We start from the raw sequence: 25,724 nt of genomic DNA on the forward strand, positions 1-25,724 counted from the left end.
AAGGGATCAGACCACTGTAATCTTCCCACAAAGGGAAAGACACGGATGAACATCCATCAAGGACTCCAGAAAAACCCGAATAGGGTACAGCAAGTCCCTATAAAAATACAAGGTAAAAACCAGAGAAACCGGGCCAAGCTCACAGAGACCTAATCAGTCTAGAAGACACAAGGGAAGGCAACACCCAGACCCCAAATTGTACAGAAACCACAAGGTAGGACCAGGAATCTGAAACAGAGAAGAGATCTTCTCCTAAAGACAGTGCAATTGCACCCTAGAATACAACTGAAGACGAAAGTCCCCAGAGTCACAAAGGTCGCTCAGATATCTAAATCTTCAGAACCGCAACCAGGTGCAGCACTTTAGGTAAACACCTGAGTCAAAACAATGCACGCTACAGTCATCCAAAGAGGACTCTGAAATTTGAAAACCTTCAGGGCAAGTAAGGAGCAGCTGAAGATAGGTTACGACCCGTCAGGCTGCTAATCATCTACTACACCGTGGACACGACACAGGCCACCAGTCCTTCCCACAGAATCTGAACGTGGAGAAGACACAGAGCCCTCAAGGAGGCTCACCGTACCTCGACAACCCAAGGACGAAGCAGCAGAGCAACATCTCACCGATCCTGCTCCAAACACCAGACCAGCCTAAGCGACAGGCACGTCTGAAAGACAGGGGGAACAAGGCGAACAGAAAAAAACCACAAGCCTCCAGGAAATGGAAGGGGAGGAACTCACCCAACAGAGCTCAGGTGCCAACCCAATCCGGTCTTTCAAGAACCCCCTAGGACCTGAACAGAGAAAAGTGCAGTAGCTCCCTGAGAAGCCCTGGCACAACTCCTTATAACAGTCCCGATATGGAATCCCAGAAGAGCCGACCGCTATACCTTAGCCCCTGTTCCAACCTCCTGCACACAGGGCAGGACAACGACCCTCCCGAGAGAAGAAAACCCCACCTCTTAAGGAAGATAACTACCCCTTCAAAGGGGAAAGTCCAAATAAAAATCTGACTACACTTTGTAAAAGTCCATGTGCCAACTATCGTGTCACAGAACCCCACAAAGTGAAGGAAATGCACTTGTGAAGAACAAGTAGCCATAGCTGGAAATGAATGTCAACTATCAGCCTACAGGCCTGCAAAGTCTATAAACCATTGCGGGACACCTTCCAAGGACAAAACCGGCCTTAAGGAACATACCAGCACCCAAAAGGTGAACGAAATCCTGGCTCAGCTGCTAGCAGTTTCAACGAGCTAGCCATTAGGCCAAAGCCAGTGTTCCCGGGAACCTGGGTCGCCCCGAACCAGTCCGCAGGATCATAAGTCTCCAGACATCCAAAGGATCCAAGACAAGAACCCTCGGCTAGGGCCCCAGAATCGTTTAGAAACAAACACCCCAGGGAACACAAGATACCTCGTCTGAGGGAATCGGAGCTCACAGAGCAAGACAACCGGACTAAACCGGAGAACGGGAACAAGACTCATTTGAAATTCCCCGCCCAAGGGAATAGACACCCCTAGCAGGAGTCCACCCTCCAAATATAAGCAAGGGCACGAGTCACGCAAATACTCTAGAACCCAAGGGCGCCAAAGACAACACAAAGGAAGTCCAAGACCAGGAAAAAACAAGGACAGAGTCACCTGAAGGTAGAGGGTAGAACAAAAGCTAGTCTCCATAGTCCTCTCAGGATACATAACTATAGGACCACACCCAAGGGAGAAGAATGCAGAGCATCCCAAACCCAGGTAACAAAAGAAACCCAATACATTCCAGAAGTCTCGAACCCGAAGGAAGAGAACCTCAAGGAACAAGACCAAAAAGGTCAATTCCAAAGAGACCCTAAAGGCAAGGAATCGGCAGCAAGGAGACCCGAAGTCCTCCCAACCTCCAACCCACGCGGGGAAGGAGACACTACAAGACCCGACAGAAAAATGGAATCCATTGAGTGTCACAGTAGCACTCCTAGTCCCAGTCGACCAACATGAAAAGGCTAATGAGGACTGACCCAATCCCCTATGCTTCACGGACCCTCAGGTCCTCTCAGAATGCTTAGCTGAAACTTGTTAATGAAAAACAAGAAATAACACAAATCATAATGTGAAGTACTCGGCGTACTAACCTGACTAGCCGGGCAAAACAGGCGCCACGTGTCCGATTAGGCCTCAAGACAGAGCATCTGAACCTAATCAGGACCAGCCTGAATCCAAGGGTCACCGTCAAAGGCCGCACTGAATCCCACCTAGAGAGATTGTGAAATAAGCAAACATAGGACTAAAACACGTCCAAACTTCCTTAGAAGCAACAGTGCGATTAAACAATCACGAGTATCCATTCCAGATAAAATTCCGCACCCGCAGGACTGGCCCAATAGGGACCCTGTTCTTCCAAGCTCAGACTGGGAAGGGATACTCAATAAACAAGACTAGAAGATAATTACTTAATCCCCTTATGTCTAATTCTGTAAGCTATTCGAAGAAACAGACTGAAAATTCTCAGATCCATCCAGGATGAGATCTTCCGACAACGCCAAACAGTCGTTCCCCCAAAGAGCTGAACAGGCCATCCTATGCCTGAATAGCCCTGGATAACGGAATGTGAATAATATCTTAAACTAACTTCTGGAAGTTGCAGATGCGCCAGCAAACATAATTTATGTAAGAACTTACCTGATAAATTCATTTCTTTCATATTAGCAAGAGTCCATGAGCTAGTGACGTATGGGAAATACATTCCTACCAGGAGGGGCAAAGTTTCCCAAACCTTAAAATGCCTATAAATACACCCCTCACCACACCCACAATTCAGTTTAACGAATAGCCAAGAAGTGGGGTGATAAAGGAGCGAAAGCATCAAAAAAATAAGGAATTGGAATAATTGTGCTTTATACAAAAAAATCATAACCACCACAAAAAAGGGCGGGCCTCATTTACTCTTGCTAATATGAAAAGAAATGAATTTCTCAGGTAAGTTCTTACATAAATTATGTTTTCTTTCATGTAATTAGCAAGAGTCCATGAGCTAGTGATGTATGGGATAATGACTACCCAAGATGTGGATCTTTCCACGCAAGAGTCACTAGAGAGGGAGGGATAAAATAAAGACAGCCAATTCCTGCTGAAAATAATCCACACCCAAAATAAAGTTTAATGAAAAACATAAACAGAAGATTCAAACTGAAACCGCTGCCTAAAGTACTTTTCTACCAAAAACTGCTTCAGAAGAAGAAAATACATCAAAATGGTAGAATTTAGTAAAAGTATGCAAAGAGGACCAAGTTGCTGCTTTGCAAATCTGATCAACCGAAGCTTCATTCCTAAACGCCCAGGAAGTAGAAACTGACCTAGTAGAATGAGCTGTAATCCTTTGAGGCGGAGTTTTACCCGACTCGACATAGGCATGATGAATTAAAGATTTCAACCAAGATGCCAAAGAAATGGCAGAAGCTTTCTGGCCTTTTCTAGAACCGGAAAAGATAACAAATAGACTAGAAGTCTTTCGGAAAGACTTAGAGCATTGAAATATTATGTTGAAGCTACTAACAACATCCAAAGAATGCAACGATTTCTCCTTAGAATTCTTAGGATTAGGACATAATGAGGGAACCACAATTTCTCTACTAATGTTGTTGGAATTCACAACCTTAAGTAAAAATTCAAAAGAAGTTCGCAACACCGCCTTATCCTGATGAAAAATCAGAAAAGGAGACTCACAAGAAAGAGCAGATAATTCAGAGACTCTTCTGGCAGAAGAGATGGCCAAAAGGAACAAAACTTTCCAAGAAAGTAATTTAATGTCCAATGAATGCATAGGTTCAAACGGAGGAGCTTGAAGAGCCCCCAGAACCAAATTCAAACTCCAAGGAGGAGAAATTGACTTAATGACAGGTTTTATACGAACCAAAGCTTGTACAAAACAATGAATATCAGGAAGATTAGCAATCTTTCTGTGAAAAAGAACAGAAAGAGCAGAGATTTGTCCTTTCAAAGAACTTGCGGATAAACCTTTATCTAAACCATCCTGAAGAAACTGTAAAATTCTCGGAATTCTAAAAGAATGCCAAGAAAAATGATGAGAAAGACACCAAGAAATATAAGTCTTCCAGACTCTATAATATATCTCTCTAGATACAGATTTACGAGCCTGTAACATAGTATTAATCACAGAGTCAGAGAAACCTCTTTGACCAAGAATCAAGCGTTCAATCTGCATACCTTTAAATTTAAGGATTTGAGATCCTGATGGAAAAAAGGACCTTGCGACAGAAGGTCTGGTCTTAGCAGAAGAGTCCACGGATGGCAAGAGGCCATCCGGACAAGATCCGCATACCAAAACCTGTGAGGCCATGCCGGAGCTACCAGCAGAACAAACGAGCATTCCTTCAGAATCTTGGAGATTACTCTTGGAAGAAGAACTAGAGGCGGAAAGATATAGGCAGGATGATACTTCCAAGGAAGTGATAATGCATCCACTGCTTCCGCTTGAGGATCCCGGGATCTGGACAGATACCTGGGAAGTTTCTTGTTTAGATGAGACGCCATCAGAACTATTTCTGGAAGTTCCCACATTTGAACAATCTGAAGAAATACCTCTGGGTGAAGAGACCATTCGCCCGGATGCAACGTTTGGCGACTGAGATAATCCGCTTCCCAATTGTCTATACCTGGGATATGAACCGCAGAGATTAGACAGGAGCTGGATTCCGCCCAAACCAGAATTCGAGATACTTCTTTCATAGCCAGAGGACTGTGAGTCCCTCCTTGATGATTGATGTATGCCACAGTTGTGACATTGTCTGTCTGAAAACAAATGAACGATTCTCTCTTCAGAAGAGGCCAAGACTGAAGAGCTCTGAAAATTGCACGGAGTTCCAAAATATTGATCGGTAATCTCACCTCCTGAGATTCCCAAACTCCTTGTGCCGTCAGAGATCCCCACACAGCTCCCCAACCTGTAAGACTTGCATCTGTTGAAATTACAGTCCAGGTCGGAAGAACAAAAGAAGCCCCCTGAATTAAACGATGGTGATCTGTCCACCACGTTAGAGTGTCGTACAATCGGTTTTAAAGATATTAATTGAGATATCTTTGTGTAATCCCTGCACCATTGATTCAGCATACAGAGCTGAAGAGGTCGCATGTGAAAACGAACAAAGGGGATCGCGTCCGATGCAGCAGTCATAAGACCTAGAATTTCCATGCATAAGGCTACCGAAGGGAATGATTGTGACTGAAGGTTTCGACAAGCTGAAATCAATTTTAGACGTCTCTTGTCTGTCAAAGACAGAGTCATGGACACTGAATCTATCTGGAAACCCAGAAAGGTTACCCTTGTCTGAGGAATCAATGAACTTTTTAGTGAATTGATCCTCCAACCATGATCTTGAAGAAACAACACAAGTCGATTCGTATGAGATTCTGCTAAATGTAAAGACTGAGCAAGTACCAAGATATCGTCCAAATAAGGAAATACCACAATACCCTGTTCTCTGATTACAGACAGAAGGGCACCGAGAACCTTTGTAAAAATTCTTGGAGCTGTAGCTAGGCCAAACGGCAGAGCCACAAACTGGTAATGCTTGTCCAGAAAAGAGAATCTTAGGAACTGATAATGATCTGGATGAATCGGAATATGCAGATATGCATCCTGTAAATCTATTGTGGACATATAATGCCCTTGCTGAACAAAAGGCAAGATAGTCCTTACAGTTACCATTTTGAACGTTGGTATCCTTACATAACGATTCAATATTTTTAGATCCAGAACTGGTCTGAAGGAATTCTCCTTCTTTGGTACAATGAAGAGATTCGAATAAAACCCCAGCCCCTGTTCCAGAACTGGAACTGGCATAATTACTCCAGCCAACTCTAGATCTGAAACACATTTCAGAAATGCTTGAGCTTTCACTGGATTAACTGGGACACGGGAAAGAAAAAATCTCTTTGCAGGAGGTCTTATCTTGAAACCAATTCTGTATCCTTCTGAAACAATGTTCTGAATCCAAAGATTGTGAACAGAATTGATCCAAATTTCTTTGAAAAAACGTAACCTGCCCCCTACCAGCTGAGCTGGAATGAGGGCCGCACCTTCATGTGGACTTAGAAGCTGGCTTTGCTTTTCTAGAAGGCTTGGATTTATTCCAGACTGGAGATGGTTTCCAAACTGAAACTTCTCCTGAGGATGAAGGATCAGGTTTTTGTTCTTTGTTGAAACGAAAGGAACGAAAACGATTATTAGCTCTGTTTTTACCCTTAGATTTTTTATCCTGTGGTAAAAAAGTTCCTTTACCACCAGTAACAGTTGAGATAATAGAATCCAACTGAGAACCAAATAATTTGTTACCCTGGAAAGAAATGGAAAGTAGAGTCGATTTAGAAGCCATATCAGCATTCCAAGTTTTAAGCCATAAAGCTCTTCTAGCTAAAATAGCTAGAGACATAAACCTGACATCAACTCTGATAATATCAAAAATGGCATCACAGATAAAATTATTAGCATGTTGAAGAAGAATAATAATATTATGAGAATCATGATCTGTTACTTGTTGCGCTAAAGTTTCCAACCAAAAAGTTGAAGCTGCAGCAACATCAGCCAATGATATAGCAGGTCTAAGAAGATTACCTGAACACAAATAAGCTTTTCTTAGAAAGGATTCAATTTTCCTATCTAAAGGATCCTTAAACGAAGTACCATCTGACGTAGGAATAGTAGTACGTTTAGCAAGGGTAGAAATAGCCCCATCAACTTTAGGGATTTTGTCCCAAAATTCTAATCTGTCAGACGGCACAGGATATAATTGCTTAAAACGTTTAGAAGGAGTAAATGAATTACCCAAATTATTCCATTCTCTGGAAATTACTTCAGAAATAGCACCAGGAACAGGAAAAACTTCTGGAATAACCACAGGAGATTTAAAGACCTTATCTAAACGTTTAGATTTAGTATCAAGAGGACCAGAATCCTCAATTTCTAAAGCAATTAGTACTTCTTTAAGTAAAGAACGAATAAATTCCATTTTAAATAAATATGAAGATTTATCAGCATTAACCTCTGAGACAGAATCCTCTGAACCAGAAGAGTCATTAGAATCAGAATGATGATGTTCATTTAAAAATTCATCTGTATAAAGAGAAGTTTTAAAAGATTTTTTATGTTTACTAGAAGGAGGAATAACAGACATAGCCTTCTTGATGGATTCAGAAACAAAATCTCTTATGTTATCAGGAACATTCTGAACATTAGATGTTGATGGAACTGCAACAGGTAATGGTACATTACTAAAGGAAATATTATCTGCATTAACAAGTTTGTCATGACAATTAATACAAACAACAGCTGGAGGAACAGCTACCAAAAGTTTACAGCAGATACACTTAGCTTTGGTAGTTCCAGCACCAGACAGCGATTTTCCTGAAGTATCTTCTGACTCAGATGCAACGTGAGACATCTTGCAATATGTAATAGAAAAAACAACATATAAAGCAAAATTGATCAAATTCCTTAAATGACAGTTTCAGGAATGGGAAAAAATGCCAAGGAACAAGCTTCTAGAAACCAGAAGCAAAGAAAAAATGAGACTGAAATAATGTGGAGACAAAAGCGACGCCCATATTTTTTTAGCGCCAAATAAGACGCCCACATTATTTGGCGCCTAAATGCTTTTGGCGACAAAAATGACGCCACGTCCGGAACGCCAACATTTTTGGCGCAAAAGAACGTCAAAAAATGATGCAACTTCCGGCGACACGTATGACGCCGGAAACAGAAAAGATTTTTTGCGCCAAAAAAGTCAGCGCCAAGAATGACGCAATAAAATGAAGCATTTTCAGCCCTCGCGAGCCTAACAGCCCACAGGGAAAAAAGTCAAATTTTTAAGGTAAGAAAAATATTTGATTCAAGTGCATTATCCCAAATATGAAACTGACTGTCTGAAAATAAGGAATGTTGAACATCCTGAGTCAAGGCAAATAAATGTTTGAATACATATATTTAGAACTTTATTAAAAAAGTGCCCAACCATAGCTTAGAGTGTCACAGAAAATAAGACTTACTTACCCCAGGACACTCATCTACATGTTTGTAGAAAGCCAAACCAGTACTGAAACGAAAATCAGCAGAGGTAATGGTATATATATATATATAAGAGTATATCGTCGATCTGAAAAGGGAGGTAAGAGATGAATCTCTACGACCGATAACAGAGAACCTATGAAATAGACCCCGTAGAAGGAGATCATTGAATTCAAATAGGCAATACTCTCCTCACATCCCTCTGACATTCACTGCACGCTGAGAGGAAAACCGGGCTCCAACCTGCTGCGGAGCGCATATCAACGTAGAATCTAGCACAAACTTACTTCACCACCTCCATAGGAGGCAAAGTTTGTAAAACTGAATATTGGGGGTGCTGAGGGGTGTATTTATAGGCATTTTAAGGTTTGGGAAACTTTGCCCCTCCTGGTAGGAATGTATATCCCATACGTCACTAGCTCATGGACTCTTGCTAATTACATGAAAGAAATATGGACATGTGATATCGTGTGGAAACCCCCGGCAGGAACAAGCCATTTTCCAGAAAACATAAGCAAATTCTGGGTTACCAGCATGCATAGTAAGCGATGGTGGAAGGGAACTCGCCACTCGGAGGACAGAAGCCCCAGAGGCCCCTTGATTCCGAAGGAATTGAGCACTCTAATACAGCATTCCGATAAGCTTGTATCATCCGGGGCAATACGCATTCTGTGCAAGGAGTATAAACTGAAACAGAGACGTCCGTCTCCACAATATCAGACTCCTCCATAACTAGGATATTGATACAGAAGATTGGACCAAAAAAATCTAAATGGCACCTGACACCCACAGTGGCTGGGGCACTCACCACCTCCTCTGAACCTGACACCAGCAGACCAGAATTTCTCCGTCGCCACATGGTCAGGAATGCGGAAATGGAGGCCAAAAACATGACCACGCACGTCACCAGGAGAACAGTATAGTCACAAAAAAAAAAAAAAAAAAAGGAGTGCCCGACCGTAAGGCCGCGTCACTTTCCAAAAGCCGTTATGTTCCCCAAGCCATGAGCCAGAATGCACTACACATAAGCAAGTTGAATCATATAACAAATATGATTATAAACCCCCCTATTCAACAACCCCCCTCAAGAGATATTAACCCTTGATTCCAAGATACAAAAGGAGCCTCACTGAGACCCTTAGATATAAGTTAGTTCCGGCTAGGTTGTAGCCCCATGGAAAAATATCTGTAATAAAGTACATTTCATGAAGAAAGTAAAATGAAACGATCTTACCTGAATCTACGCCGTGGAACAGGAACACGGCCCTTCAAGTGTGACAGATAGTAGCATCGCCTCTGCCATGGACTTGAGAGAAGAAAACAGGCAGTGAAACTCTTCAACGCCGATTGCTTGTGGAGCTGTTAAAACGAGTCGGGATGGTTTCGCAGAAAGACTTATCCTGCATGTCCGGACTCTAACTTTCATCCAGGCTTTCACTGAAAGGCTGACAGGACTACTTAAAACTCCAGTCCCATGCCGAAGAGTACTACCCTCCATAAGAGACGAATTCAAAACTTCTGACACTTCTCTGCCAACCTCCTGGGATGAAAGGCAAAGAATGACTGGGGGATGAGGGAAGTGGGAGGAGTATTTAAGCCTTTGGCTGGGTTGTCTTTGCCTCCTTCTGGTGGCCAGGTTCTGAATTCCCAGAAGTAATGAATGCAGCTGTGGACTCTTTCCATTTATGAAGAAAATATATTGCTTTATTCTCCAGTTAATCAATCCATTGCAATTGAACTGGTGTTTTACTGTAGCTGCCTAATTCAAAATTTTATTTAAATTTCAAAATGACCTGCAGAGAATTTTAAAGGGACAGTCTACACCAGAATTGTTATTGTTTTAAAAGATAGATAATCCCTTTTTTACCCATTCCCCAGTTTTTTTTCCCTAGGTTAAGCTTTCAACTAAGAATACCAAGAGAACAAAGCAAAATTGGGGATAAAAGTAAATTGGAAAATTGTTTAAAATTACATGCCCTATCTGAATCATGAAAGTTTATTTTGAACTAGACTGTCCCTTTAACAAAAGCACAGAAAGTGAAAAAAAAAAAAAAAAATCTACCTCGGGGCATACACACACTAAAAAATCATACTTTATTTGCAATATATGAATATAATTTTAAACATCTATACTTGGTAAAGCTTTGGCCGGCACACTTTTCTAGTGAATTTGTTTTCCTAAAAATATGCCAGTGCATGCTATAAGAAAAATGACCAGTGGGGCAATATGAGCAAGAGTTAGCATGACAATGGTCTAATGGCTCAGTGATATGGCTTCTAACCCCAAAGGCAGAACTTTTTTTCACTTTCTGCGATATTTGTTTTTTAGTGAAAATTTTTCTGCAGGTCATTTTGAAAATAAATTAAAATTTGAAATTGGGCATATACACTAAAGCAGCAGCTAAATAGCAATGTGTTGATTAACTGGAGAATAAAACACTTTTTAAAATCATTATAATATACTGCAGCAGTTTAAAATTGAAAAGCAAAATTAGCTGCAGAGGAAAAAAAAAAAAAAAAAGGTACATTGCTCACAAGAACGTCACATTCAGGAGTCACAGCTTTGCATACTGAGAGGAGCCATCATCAATCAATGTGCTGCCATTTTGCAGCACTGCACTATATTTATCTGTTCTATTCAAACAGCACTTTACACTGGCTGCAGTGTTAAGGAAAACTTACACTGTGCAGCCAGAGCACAGTGCCGTTTGAAGAGAACAGTCTGAGGTGAAGCTGTACTGCAAAGCAAAAGTGATTACACTTCCTGCAGATATGTTGCTTTATCTGCAATGACATATCAGATCACAGCATGTTCTGCCTTGGGGCTTCTAACTACCTACCTGCTCCACCCTCTGCCAGAGCAGGGCCTGTCTAATTCTGCACAAACTAAAGTTATTTAAAATGTATATATTTTAAAAATGCACCGTACATATTGTTTACAATGTATTTTTTTAAATTAAGATCAATGGATTGAAAGTGACATTACACTTATTGCATCCAACACATGTTCACTTAAACCCGCAAAGCACTTCTAAATCAAACACATCTGAAACATGCTGATTATCATAAAATTAGAGGGCTTTTTGTTAACTATAGAAAACGCATTTTTGTGCAACACCACTAATACGGATTGCTACAAATATATTTAAATTTTTTATTGTTGACATACTTCTGTAATGCAGTAAACATCAAGTATTATAGGAGTGCAGCTGATCTTTATTTATGCTGTAGGGGTAGTTATAAACGGTCCAACCCAAGTTGTTTTTTAATAGATTCCCCAGGTCCCTATTCCACATTACTTTTTCTCTCCTAAATATTAGAGACTGCAATTCTCTCTGCTAACGGCTCATTTTCATCCTATCTTTAGCAACATTTGAATTTATGTAGGTATAGGTCACTTGCATTTCAATTAAAGGGACAGTAAACATCGTGTAATTACTAGACATTTCTGTTGTGTTGCTATAGAACATATCAACCAAGTCCTAAAACAAATGAACATGCTTTTTACTACAATTATTTCTCATTAGCCAAACTCCACCCACCAAATTTGCCTTATTTGAAGGAGCCAATCTGGGCTTTAGTCTGCAGACAAAAAAGCTAGTCTGTCGTAAAGTTAGTATAAAATGAATTGTTTTGCAGTTAACAGTTAAAGCTAATTAGGGACAGATATGTAGCAGGGTTATAGCCTTGATAAGTCGGTAGGTGCACTTCAGGGTCTTCAGAGTTATAGAAATTGCTCTATTTTCAAAACTGAATAACATGAAAAGCGGGCAAGACAAATAATGAAAAGTATATTGCAATGTGGTTTCATTATGCATAACTAAACATTTTATTTAAAAAAATCTCAAGGAGTTGACTGTCATTTTAATGGTTCTGAATGCTATAAAAAATAAAAATAAATTAAAATAGGATATTAACTCCTTATCCCAATTTGACGATCTACGTCATGCAGTGAAAAGCCCAGCATAACACATAACGTAGATCTGAATCCGACATGTTGGAAGCCTAAGCAGTCTCTGTTTTCAAATGGCAAACGAAGCTTGCTGTTAATGAGCTTTGGGCATCTGCCTTCATATGATAAGAGCACAATCAGTGTTCCATTGCCATATCGTTACAGACCGTAATACTGTGATGATCATGCAGTAGTGCTAGTGGGAGGTGTGGGGTGAAAGGCTGATGGGTCGCTAAACTACAGAAGAGGAAATTAGAAGGGGAGGGGGTCCCTACATTACAGAAAAAAAAAATATTAATAAATAAACTTAAAAATACCTATAAACTAGGTACTGGCAGCCAGAACCTAAGATGGCTGCTACTAGTAGGAGGGAGGGAGGGTTAGAGATATTAGGAGGGAACCCTACACTGCAGAAAAAAAGCCCTAAACTGCATACTGGCAAATTTTCTACCAGTACCTAAGATGGTGGTGAAGAGTGTTGACGGGGAGGAAGAGAGCTGTTTGGGAGATACCAGGGAGGTTTCAGGTGGAAGGGCAATCCTCACATTACAATATTATTACCCTTACCAGCTAACTAATTAACCCCTTTACTGCTGGGTATTTCAGAAGTGTGGAGCCTTTTATTTGCCAAAAAGCAATGGCAAAGCCATGCATGTCTATTTCTGAATATATAAGGTAAAAAGTATTAGACAGCATTTAGGTTTTTGATGACGGCATAAAGCCGAAACGCAAAATGCTATTAAGTGCTCTACCTCCGCTTTTTCTTGTTGAGGATTATGGACTTCTGACTCGAGGGAGTCAGCAGCGGTTAGCCAGGTACTGTCTATGCCTTTTGTGCCTTGATTCCCCTCTCACCTTTTTGTTCTGCTTCGGGAGAGAGACCGCTAGCAGAGAGACGCTCTGCTTCTAGCTCACGGCCACCCTATAAGGTCAACAGCTGACGACGAGGCAAGTAAGAGTCCCATACTAAATTAAATCATCCAGAGCGCCGGACATAGGCGCCTGAAAAGACGCAACAGGACACTTGCAAATCAAACAGAGAGGTGTAACCTTTCCGGCAATACAGCAGGCACTGGGAGGACAGCTCCTAGGAGTACCCCAGGAGGATCATTCGAGGGTGGCGTGAGTAGAGAAACCTTTTGTGTGAAAAAAGTTTCAATTATTAGACAGTAAAACTGTTTGTTTCTGTGAGCAAAACTCAAATTAACCTGAGAGAAGGTAATAGTCTGGTTGTTCAATTTGGGGTTCTGGTTTGACAGTGATTTTTGCATTTTTGCAAATATTGACTTGTCGTCTGAATATTTATCCCTCATTTAGCTGTACCCAAACCACTTTTTTGGACAGGGGCTTTTTAAGCGTTACAGTAGTTAAACTGTTATGATTCAAGGGACTTGAAATTTAAGGGCAAGCACTAAAACCATTTATATAAATGATTTACAATTTAGCATTACATAATATCGTATAGCAGCATGGATAGTGTTCCCTTTTTATTAAGGGCTGTTTCTGGTATGGAACGCACCAGGACATCACTTGATGACTTTTTTTAAAAAAATGGAGTCCTTATTGTTAAAAGAATACAAGACCTGGTGGGACATTAATCTTATGGAAAAGTATGTTTCTCTTAATATGGTTCCTAGAGGACTCAGAGTGTATAAGTTCCCTACTTTCCCTGTCACAGATGCTAAGTTTATAAAGGATTGGAATTCTGTCCTATCTGAATGCTCAACAAAGCTAATATTAATGTGAGTTATGCACAAAAAGCAACAATTGGAACAACTACGGTCTAAAGTCACTTAACCTGTTTATTGACCATAAGTATTACAAAAGTCTTGATGAGGTTCAAAGAGAATCAGTCACTGCGATTAAAGGTGACAGTGACTCTTTAAAGATAAAAAAGTTTGATAGGGATCAAATGGACTATAAAAATAATAGTGTTTATGTATGGCCGAATAATCAACATAAATGAAAAGTGCAAAATGTTCCAATAGAAAGAAAAATGCTAAAAGTAGTAACAAAAACGTTTTATTTTCCCTTTCAGATACTGATATTTCATCTAACGATGAAGATGATATAGTTCCTACCATACTCAATCTTTCACATGAAGACCCGCTACAGCCAATAAGAACAGATTCTGGCAGTATCTAGTCAGGTCAGTCAAAAACAGGGAGGGACTGTTGTGACATCAGAAAATATTGTGATAGAGGATAGAGCTGAGGCTCAGCATGGAGCGAGTACCAGTGGAGAAATGGTAGTTAGGAGGAAAATTCAGATTTACATATAACAGAATTTAGCCCAGGGAAACAAGACTGAACAGGGGGAACAGGTTTTTCACCAGGACATGACAAAACAAGGACTAGGGGTAGAAAAAGAAAAAAGTTGAGGTAGGCGTACAGGCAACAAAAAGATATGGCCTAAGAGCTGCCAAATCCAAGAACAAATACAAAAACTTAACAGTAATAAATCTAACTACAGAAAGTTTCAGTTTGTCATGACAATTATTACAAACAACAGCTGGAGGAATAGCTACCAAAAGTTTACAGCAGATACACTTAGCTTTGGTAGATCCAGCAGGCAGTGGTTTTCCTGTAGTATCTTCTGGCTCAGATGCAACGTGAGACATCTTGCAATATGTAAGAGAAAAAACAACATATAAAGCAAAATAGATCAAATTCCTTATAAGACAGTTTCAGGAATGGGAAAAAAATGCCAAACATCAAGCTTCTAGCAACCAGAAGCAAATGAAAAATGAGACTGAAATAATGTGGAGACAAAAGCGACGCCCATATTTTTTTGGCGCCAAATAAGACGCCCACATTATTTGGCGCCTAAATGCTTTTGGCGCCAAAAATGACGCCACATCCGGAACGCCGACATCTTTGGCGCAAAATTACGTCAAAAATGACACAACTTCCGGCGACACGTATGACGCCGGAAACGGAAAAGAATTTTTTGCGCCAAAAAAAGTCCGCGCCAAGAATGACGCAATAAAATGAAGCATTTTCAGCCCCCGCGAGCCTAACAGCCCACAGGGAAAAAAGTCAAATTTTTGAGGTAAGAAAAAATATGAAAAATTTAAAGCATAATCCCAAATATGAAACTGACTGTCTGGAAATAAGGAAAGTTGAACATTCTGAGTCAAGGCAAATAAATGTTTGAATACATATATTTAGAACTTTATAAATAAAGTGCCCAACCATAGCTTAGAGTGTCACAGAAAATAAGACTTACTTACCCCAGGACACTCATCTACATGTTTGTAGAAAGCCAAACCAGTACTGAAACGAGAATCAGTAGAGGAAATGGTAAATATAAGAGTATATCGTCGATCTGAAAAGGGAGGTAAGAGATGAATCTCTACGACCGATAACAGAGAACCTATGAAATAGACCCCGTAGAAGGAGATCACTGCATTCAATAGGCAATACTCTCTTCACATCCCTCTGACATTCACTGCACGCTGAGAGGAAAACCGGGCTCCAACTTGCTGCGGAGCGCATATCAACGTAGAATCTAGCACAAACTTACTTCACCACCTCCCTTGGAGGCAAAGTTTGAAAAACTGATTTGTGGGTGTGGTGAGGGGTGTATTTATAGGCATTTTAAGGTTTGGGAAACTTTGCCCCTCCTGGTAGGAATGTATATCCCATACGTCACTAGCTCATGGACTCTTGTTAATTACATGAAAGAAACATAAATTATGCTTACCTGATAATTTTCTTTTCTTCTGTGGGAAAGAGTCCACAGCCGCATTCATTACTTATGGGAAATAAGAACTTGGCCACCAGGAGGAGGCAAAGACCCACCAGCCAAAGGCATAAATACTCCTCCCACTTCCCCCATCCCCCAGTCATTCAGCCGAGGAACAAGGAACAGTGGAAGAAGACTCAAGGTGAAAGGGTGCCAGAAAATAACTCATGGACTTGAGAGAAGACAGCATGTAGCGAAACGAAGTTCGGCAACGCCAAGTGCTGAAACGGAGCTGTGAATACGAGTCGGGATGGTGTCGCAGGGGAAGCTCCCACTGTATCTCCGGACTCTCACTTTCACCCAGGCCCTCCACGAGAGGCTGACAGGACTACTTAAAACTCCCGTCCCATGTCGAAGGGTAGCACCCTCTGTAAGAGACATATGAAAAAATAATTTTAAAAGAAAACTTCTGACACATCTCTGCCAACCTCCTGGGATGAAAGGCAAAGAATGACTGGAAGATGCAGGAAGTGGGAGGAGTATTTATGCCTTTGGCTGGTGGGTCTTTGCCTCCTCCTGGTGGTCAGGTTCTTATTTTCCATAAGTAATGAATGCGGCTGTGGACTCTTTCCCATTAGGAAGCAAAGTAGAAACAGAAGTATTAAGTTTAGGTTTTGTGCCTAGTACAAACTTCAACCTTTTTGATACTGTAATTGATTTAACCCCTTAACGACCAAGGATGTGTCAGGCACGTCCTACAAAAAAAATACCCTTAAGGACCAAGGACGTGCCTGACACGTCCTCTGGGATTTCAAGCGCTGGAAGCAATGGTGATCGGGTCCAGGGTATTGCAGTGATGCCTCAATATTGAGTCATCACTGCAATACCCTTTTTAACCCACCGATGCATTGGCCATAGATGGTGCCGATCGTTGGTGGGTGGAAGCAGCAGCAGGGAGGCATCCCATCGATGCTTAGATCCGGTTCCTGTCACCGATGTGTGCGCACACCACCTTTACATTACTATATTGTGAAAATATGGGAAGACGGGAAAGAGGGGGGGGGATAATAAATGTTGGGCAAGGGATCTGGGAGGGGGAGGGTGGGCAGCTACACTACAGAAAATATTTTATTTCACATTTTAAAAAAAACATTTTTTGGGGCAAACTGGGTACTGTCAGACAGCTGCCAGTACCAAAGATGGTGGCAAATAGGTTGATGGGGTGGGTTAAAGAGCTGTATTGAGGGGGAGGGTATCAGGGAGATTGGCGGCTCAGGGGGGATCCAACACTGCATAATCAATATATAAAAATAAAAAGGTTATTTTAGTACTGGCAGACTTTCTGCCAGTACTTAAGATGGCGGTGACACTTGTGAGGTGGGGAGGGAAAAGAGCTATTTGAGGGGGGGTCAGGGAGGGATCAGGGGGTAGGATGTGTCAGGTGGGAGGCTGATCTCTCCACTAAAGCTAATATTAACCCTACAAGCTACCTAAATTAACCCATTAACTGCTGAGCATAATACAAGTGTGGTGTGCAGCGGCATTTAGCAGCATTCTAATTACCAAAAAGTAATGCCGAAGCCATATATGTCTGCTATTTCTAAACAAAGGGGATCCCAGAGAAGCATTTACAACCATTTGTGCCATAATTGCACAAGTAGTTTGTAAATAATTTCGGTGAAAAACCTAAAGTTTGTGAAAAAGTGAACGATTTTTTATCGCATTTGGTGGTGAAATGGTGGCATGAAATATACCAAAATGGGCCTAGATCAATACTTTGAGTTGTCTACTAAAAAAAAATTATATACATGTGAAGGGTTATTCAGGGATTCCTGACAGATATCAGTGTTACAATGTAACTCGCTATTTTTGAAAAAAAAAATTGTTTGGAAATAGCAAAGTGCTACTTATACTTATTGCCCTATAACTTGCAAAGAACATATTAACATTGGGTATTTCTAAACTCATGACAAACTTTAGAAGCTATTTAGCATGGGTCTTTAATGGTTGTAGATGTGTAATAGATTTTAGGAGTCAAAGTTAGAAAAAGTGTGTTTTTTTCCATTTTTTCATCACTTTATATAAAAAAAAAATTATATATATATATAGTAAATTATAAGATATGATGAAAATAATGGTATCTTTAGAAAGTCCATTTAATGGCGATAAAAACGGTATATAATATGTGTGGGTAAGTAAAAGGAAAATTACAGCTAAACACAAACACTGCAGAAATGTAAAAATAGTCCTGGTCCCAAACGGTCAGAAAATTGAAAAGTGCTCTGGTCACTAAGGGGTTAATTTGTTACGTAAGCGGACGTTAAAGTCTTTTTCTACAGAAAAAAAAATGAATGTACTGATGAAACAAACAATATTTCACCATTAAATTTAGGAACACAGTGTGATGTTACCTTTGATTAAGCTAGAGACTACCAGCTAACTAATTAACCCCTTTACTGCTGGGTATTTCAGAAGTGTGGTGCACAGATGCAATTAGGAGCATTTTAATTGCCAAAAAGCAATGGCAAAGCCATGCATGTATTTCTGAATAAAAAGAATCACAGAGAAGCTCTTACAACCATTTGTTTTATCACTGCATAAGCAGTAAACAAATAATTTTAGTGAGAAACCCAAAATTTGTGAAAATGTTAATGATTTTCTTTACATGATGGCATGCGGCATAAAATATACCAAAACAGGCCTAGATCTTTATCTTGATCTATGATTTAAAAAAAAAAAAAAAAAAAAAAAAACATAATTTATGTAAGAACTTACCTGATAAATTCATTTCTTTCATATTAGCAAGAGTCCATGAGCTAGTGACGTATGGGATATACATTCCTACCAGGAGGGGCAAAGTTTCCCAAACCTCAAAATGCCTATAAATACACCCCTCACCACACCCACAAATCAGTTTAACGAATAGCCAAGAAGTGGGATGATAAGAAAAAAGTGCGAAAGCATAAAAAAATAAGGAATTGGAATAATTGTGCTTTATACAAAAAAATCATAACCACCACAAAAAAGGGTGGGCCTCATGGACTCTTGCTAATATGAAAGAAATGAATTTATCAGGTAAGTTCTTACATAAATTATGTTTTCTTTCATGTAATTAGCAAGAGTCCATGAGCTAGTGACGTATGGGATAATGACTACCCAAGATGTGGATCTTTCCACGCAAGAGTCACTAGAGAGGGAGGGATAAAATAAAGACAGCCAATTCCTGCTGAAAATAATCCACACCCAAAATAAAGTTTAAATGAAAACATAAGCAGAAGATTCAAACTGAAACAGCTGCCTGAAGTACTTTTCTACCAAAAACTGCTTCAGAAGAAGAAAACACATCAAAATGGTAGAATTTAATAAAAGTATGCAAAGAAGACCAAGTTGCTGCTTTGCAAATCTGATCAACCGAAGCTTCATTCCTAAACGCCCAGGAAGTAGAAACTGACCTAGTAGAATGAGCTGTAATCCTCTGAGGCGGAGTTTTACCCGACTCAACATAGGCATGATGAATTAAAGATTTCAACCAAGATGCCAAAGAAATGGCAGAAGCTTTCTGGCCTTTTCTAGAACCGGAAAAGATGACAAATAGACTAGAAGTCTTTCGGAAAGTCTTAGTAGCTTCAACATAATATTTCAAAGCTCTAACAATATCCAAAGAATGCAATGATTTCTCCTTAGAATTCTTAGGATTAGGGCATAATGAAGGAACTACAATTTCTCTACTAATGTTGTTGGAATTCACAACCTTAGGTAAAAATTCAAAAGAAGTTCGCAACACTGCCTTATCCTGATGAAAAATCAGAAAAGGAGACTCACAAGAAAGAGCAGACAATTCAGAGACTCTTCTGGCAGAAGAGATGGCCAAAAGGAACAAAACTTTCCAAGAAAGTAATTTAATGTCCAATGAATGCATAGGTTCAAACGGAGGAGCTTGAAGAGCCCCCAGAACCAAATTCAAACTCCAAGGAGGAGAAATTGACTTAATGACAGGTTTTATACGAACCAAGGCTTGTACAAAACAATGAATATCAGGAAGATTAGCAATCTTTCTGTGAAAAAGAACAGAAAGAGCAGAGATTTGACCTTTCAAGGAACTTGCGGACAAACCTTTATCTAAACCATCCTGAAGAAACTGTAAAATTCTCGGAATTCTAAAAGAATGCCAGGAAAAATGATGAGAAAGACACCAAGAAATATAAGTCTTCCAGACTCTATAATATATCTCTCTAGATACAGATTTACGAGCCTGTAACATAGTATTAATCACAGAGTCAGAGAAACCTCTTTGACTAAGAATCAAGCGTTCAATCTCCATACCTTTAAATTTAAGGATTTGAGATCCTGATGGAAAAAAGGACCTTGCGACAGAAGGTCTGGTCTTAACGGAAGAGTCCACTGTTGGCAAGAGGCCATCCGGACAAGATCCGCATACCAAAACCTGTGAGGCCATGCTGGAGCTACCAGCAGAACAAACGAGCATTCCTTCAGAATCTTGGAGATTACTCTTGGAAGAAGAACTAGAGGCGGAAAGATATAGGCAGGATGATACTTCCAAGGAAGTGATAATGCATCCACTGCCTCCGCCTGAGGATCCCGGGATCTGGACAGATACCTGGGAAGTTTCTTGTTTAGATGAGAAGCCATCAGATCTATTTCTGGAAGTTCCCACATTTGAACAATCTGAAGAAATACCTCTGGGTGAAGAGACCATTCGCCCGGATGCAACGTTTGGCGACTGAGATAATCCGCTTCCCAATTGTCTATTCCTGGAATATGAACCGCAGAGATTAGACAGGAGCTGGATTCCGCCCAAACCAGAATTCGAGATACTTCTTTCATAGCCAGAGGACTGTGAGTCCCTCCTTGATGATTGATGTATGCCACAGTTGTGACATTGTCTGTCTGAAAACAAATGAACGATTCTCTCTTCAGAAGAGGCCAAGACTGAAGAGCTCTGAAAATTGCATGGAGTTCCAAAATATTGATCGGTAATCTCACCTCCTGAGATTCCCAAACCCCTTGTGCTGTCAGAGACCCCCACACAGCTCCCCAACCTGTAAGACTTGCATCTGTTGAAATTACAGTCCAGGTCGGAAGAACAAAAGAAGCCCCTTGAACTAAACGATGGTGATCTGTCCACCACGTCAGAGAGTGTCGTACAATCGGTTTTAAAGATATTAATTGAGATATCTTTGTGTAATCCCTGCACCATTGGTTCAGCATACAGAGCTGAAGAGGTCGCATGTGAAAACGAGCAAAGGGGATCGCGTCCGATGCAGCAGTCATAAGACCTAGAATTTCCATGCATAAGGCTACCGAAGGGAATGATTGTGACTGAAGGTTTCGACAAGCTGAAATCAATTTTAGACGTCTCTTGTCTGTCAAAGACAGAGTCATGGACACTGAATCTGGAAACCCAAAAAGGTTACCCTTGTCTGAGGAATCAATGAACTTTTTAGTGAATTGATCCTCCAACCATGATTTTGAAGAAACAAAAGTCGATTCGTATGAAATTCTGCTAAATGTGAAGACTGAGCAAGTACCAAGATATCGTCCAAATAAGGAAATACCACAATACCCTGTTCTCTGATTACAGATAGAAGGGCACCGAGAACCTTTGTAAAAATTCTTGGAGCTGTTGCTAGGCCAAACGGCAGAGCCACAAACTGGTAATGCTTGTCTAGGAAAGAGAATCTCAGAAACTGATAGTGAGCTGGATTAATCGGAATATGCAGATATGCATCCTGTAAATCTATTGTAGACATGTAATGCCCTTGCTGAACAAAAGGCAGGATAGTCCTTACAGTTACCATTTTGAATGTTGGTATCCTTACATAACGATTCAATATTTTTAGATCCAGAACTGGTCTGAAGGAATTCTCCTTCTTTGGTACAATGAAGAGATTCGAATAAAACCCCAGCCCCTGTTCCAGAACTGGAACTGGCATAATCACTCCAGCCAACTCTAGATCTGAAACACATTTCAGAAATGCTTGAGCTTTCGCTGGGTTTACTGGGACACGGGAAAGAAAGAATCTCTTTGCAGGAGGTCTTATCTTGAAACCAATTCTGTACCCTTCTGAAATAATGTTCTGAATCCAAAGATTGTGAACAGAATTGATCCAAATTTCTTTGAAAAAACATAATCTGCCCCCTACCAGCTGAGCTGGAATGAGGGCCGCACCTTCATGTGGACTTAGAAGCTGGCTTTGCTTTTCTAGAAGGCTTGGATTTATTCCAGACTGGAGATGGTTTCCAAACTGAAACTGCTCCTGAGGATGAAGGATCAGGCTTTTGTTCTTTGTTGAAACGAAAGGAACGAAAACTATTATTAGCCCTGTTTTTACCCTTAGATTTTTTATCCTGTGGTAAAAAAGTTCCTTTCCCACCAGTAACAGTTGAGATAATAGAATCCAACTGAGAACCAAATAATGTATTACCCTGGAAAGAAAGGGAAAGTAGAGTCGATTTAGAAGACATATCAGCATTCCAAGTTTTAAGCCATAAAGCTCTTCTAGCTAAAATAGCTAGAGACATAAACCTGACATCAACTCTGATAATATCAAAAACGGCATCACAGATAAAATTATTAGCATGTTGAAGAAGAATAATAATGTTATGAGAATCATGATCTGTTACTTGTTGCGCTAAAGTTTCCAACCAAAAAGTTGAAGCTGCAGCAACATCCGCCAAAGATATAGCAGGTCTAAGAAGATTACCTGAACACAAATAAGCTTTTCTTAGAAAGGATTCAATTTTCCTATCTAAAGGATCCTTAAAGGAAGTACCATCTGCCGTAGGAATAGTAGTACGTTTAGCAAGGGTAGAGATAGTCCCATCAACTTTAGGGATTTTGTCCCAAAATTCTAATCTGTCAGACGGCACAGGATATAATTGCTTAAAAAACGTTTAGAAGGAAACGTTTCTAATGCAATTAGGACTTCTTTAAGTAAAGAACGAATAAATTCCATTTTAAATAAATATGAAGATTTATCAGCATCAACCTCTGAAACAGAATCCTCTGAACCAGAAGAATCATTAGAATCAGAATGATGATGTTCATTTAAAAATTCATCTGGATAAAGAGAAGTTTTAAAAGACTTTTTATGTTTACTAGAAGGAGGAATAACAGACATAGCCTTCTTAATAGATTCAGAAACAAAATCTCTTATGTTATCAGGAACACTCTGAACATTAGATGTTGATGGAACTACAACAGGTAATGGTATTTTACTAAAGGAAATATTTTCTGCATTAACAAGTTTGTCATGACATTTAATACAAACAACAGCTGGAGGAACAGCTACCAAAAGTTTACAGCAGATACACTTAGCTTTGGTAGTTCCAACACCAGGCAGCGATTTTGCTGAAGTATCTTCTGACTCAGATGCAACATGAGACATCTTGCAATATGTAAGAGAAAAAACATATAAAGCAAAATTGATCAAATTCCTTAAATGACAGTTTCAGGAATGGGAGAAAATGCCAAAGAACAAGCTTCTAGCAACCAGAAGCAATGAAAAATGAGACTTAAATAATGTGGAGACAAAAGCGACGCCCATATTTTTTTTTTTTAGCGCCAAATAAGACGCCCACATTATTTGGCGCCTAAATGCTTTTGGCGCCAAAAATGACGCCACATCCGGAACGCCGACATTTTTGGCGCAAAAGAACGTCAAAAAAATGACGCAACTTCCGGCGACACGTATGACGCCGGAAACAGAAAAGATTTTTTGCGCCAAAAAAGTCTGCGCCAAGAATGACGCAATAAAATGAAGCATTTTTAGCCCCCGCGAGCCTAACAGCCCACAGGGAAAAAGTAAAAATTTTTAAGGTAAGAAAAAATGATTGATTCAAATGCATTATCCCAAATATGAAACTGACTGTCTGAAAATAAGGAATGTTGAACATCCTGAGTCAAGGCAAATAAATGTTTGAATACATATATTTAGAACTTTATAAAAAAAGCGCCCAACCATAGCTTAGAGTGTCACAGAAAATAAGACTTACTTACCCCAGGACACTCGTCTACATGTTGTAGAAAGCCAAACCAGTACTGAAACGAAAATCAGCAGAGGTAATGGTATATATATATATAAGAGTATATCGTCGATCTGAAAAGGGAGGTAAGAGATGAATCTCTACGACCGATAACAGAGAACCTATGAAATAGACCCCGTAGAAGGAGATCATTGCATTCAAATAGGCAATACTCTCCTCACATCCCTCTGACATTCACTGCACGCTGAGAGGAAAACCGGGCTCCAACCTGTTGCGGAGCGCATATCAACGTAGAATCTAGCACAAACTTACTTCACCACCTCCATAGGAGGCAAAGTTTGTAAAACTGATTTGTGGGTGTGGTGAGGGGTGTATTTATAGGCATTTTGAGGTTTGGGAAACTTTGCCCCTCCTGGTAGGAATGTATATCCCATACGTCACTAGCTCATGGACTCTTGCTAATTACATGAAAGAAACATTAATATGCAACTTACTTTTCTTCTCTCTTTCTAAGTTCTCCCTCTCCATTCTACGGTCATTCATTTCACTTTCAAGAATGGTTTTCTCTTCCTGTATACTGCGCAGCTCATTGCCAATGGAGTCCAACTCAGGTTGAAGGTTCTCACAGTTTGCAGTAGTGCTCAGTTCATTTTGCCAATCTTCTATCATTTTACGGATATTGCTAATTTTTTTCTGTTTTTCTTGCTCTTCATCTCTCTTCATTCTCAACACTTGCTGAATGTCTTCAATCTGGTTAACAACAAGTATGAACAGGAAATTAAATTTAACAAAACTATTTTACACTCCCGCCCAACCCCCCACTTGAGATTAAAGCCTATACCAGATATGCACTGTGGAAAATAGTTTAAAGGAACATAAAACCATTTTTAAGTGCAGCCACCAATCAGCAGCTAGCTCCCAGTAGTGCACTGCTGCTCCTGAGTATATTTAGGCGTGCTTTTCAACCAAGGATACCAAGAGAACAAAGCAAATTAGAAAATTGAAGTAAATTGGAAAGATGTTTAAAATGGTATGCTCTATCTGGATTTTGTTTTTTTTATGTCCCTTTAATTATGCCAAACAAAAGTGGGACAATTAGCGGTCTGTCTACAAGACTCTATTCACCTGAACGCAAAACACACAATCAAATGAGAATCTTATCAAGAGTAAAAGCTATTAATCAGCATGTCCTTGCTAAAGGAATTTTGGTCTGGTTTGGTCTCAACTACAGACTAGTAGCATTTATCCCTAAAAAACAGAATTTATGCTTACCTGATAAATTACTTTCTCCAACGGTGTGTCCGGTCCACGGCGTCATCCATTACTTGTGGGAAATGTTCTCCCCTACAGGGAAAGGCAAGGAGAGCACACAGCAAGAGCTGTCCATATAGCTCCCCCTCTGGCTCCGCCCCCCAGTCATTCGACCGACGGTTAGGAGAAAAAGAAGAAACTATAGGGTGCCGTGGTGACTGTAGTGTATAAAGAAAAATTTTTTCAACCTGATTAAAAAAAACCAGGGCGGGCCGTGGACCGGACACACCGTTGGAGAAAGTAATTTATCAGGTAAGCATAAATTCTGTTTTCTCCAACATTGGTGTGTCCGGTCCACGGCGTCATCCATTACTTGTGGGAACCAATACCAAAGCTTTAGGACACGGATGAAGGGAGGGAGCAAATCAGGTTACCTAAACAGAAGGCACCACGGCTTGCAAAACCTTTCTCCCAAAAACAGCCTCCGAAGAAGCAAAAATATCAAATTTGTAGAATTTGGCTAAAGTGTGCAGAGAAGACCAAGTCGCTGCCTTACATATCTGGTCAACAGAAGCCTCGTTCTTATAGGCCCATGTGGAAGCCACAGCCCTAGTAGAGTGAGCTGTGATACGGTCAGGAGGCTGCCGTCCGGCAGTCTCATAAGCCAAGCGGATAATGCTTTTCAGCCAGAAAGAGAGAGAGGTAGCAGTAGCTTTTTGACCTCTCCTCTTACCAGAGTAAACGACAAACAAGGATGAG

The 25,724-nt window shown here is 40.3% G+C and overlaps 1 protein-coding gene across 1 annotated transcript in view; it reads right to left on the minus strand.

The window, feature by feature from the left end:
* The window catches only part of SMC5 (structural maintenance of chromosomes 5), a 515,710-nt gene that overhangs the window by 419,327 nt on the left and 70,659 nt on the right, over nt 1–25,724 (minus strand). Inside the window, exon 9 of the mRNA XM_053702514.1 lies at nt 24,209–24,464. Within this exon, the coding sequence (XP_053558489.1) occupies nt 24,209–24,464 (256 nt within the window). The remainder of the gene's footprint in view (nt 1–24,208; nt 24,465–25,724) is intronic.

Source organism: Bombina bombina, chromosome 2 (genome assembly GCF_027579735.1).
Source record: "Bombina bombina isolate aBomBom1 chromosome 2, aBomBom1.pri, whole genome shotgun sequence".
NCBI lineage: Eukaryota > Metazoa > Chordata > Amphibia > Anura > Bombinatoridae > Bombina > Bombina bombina.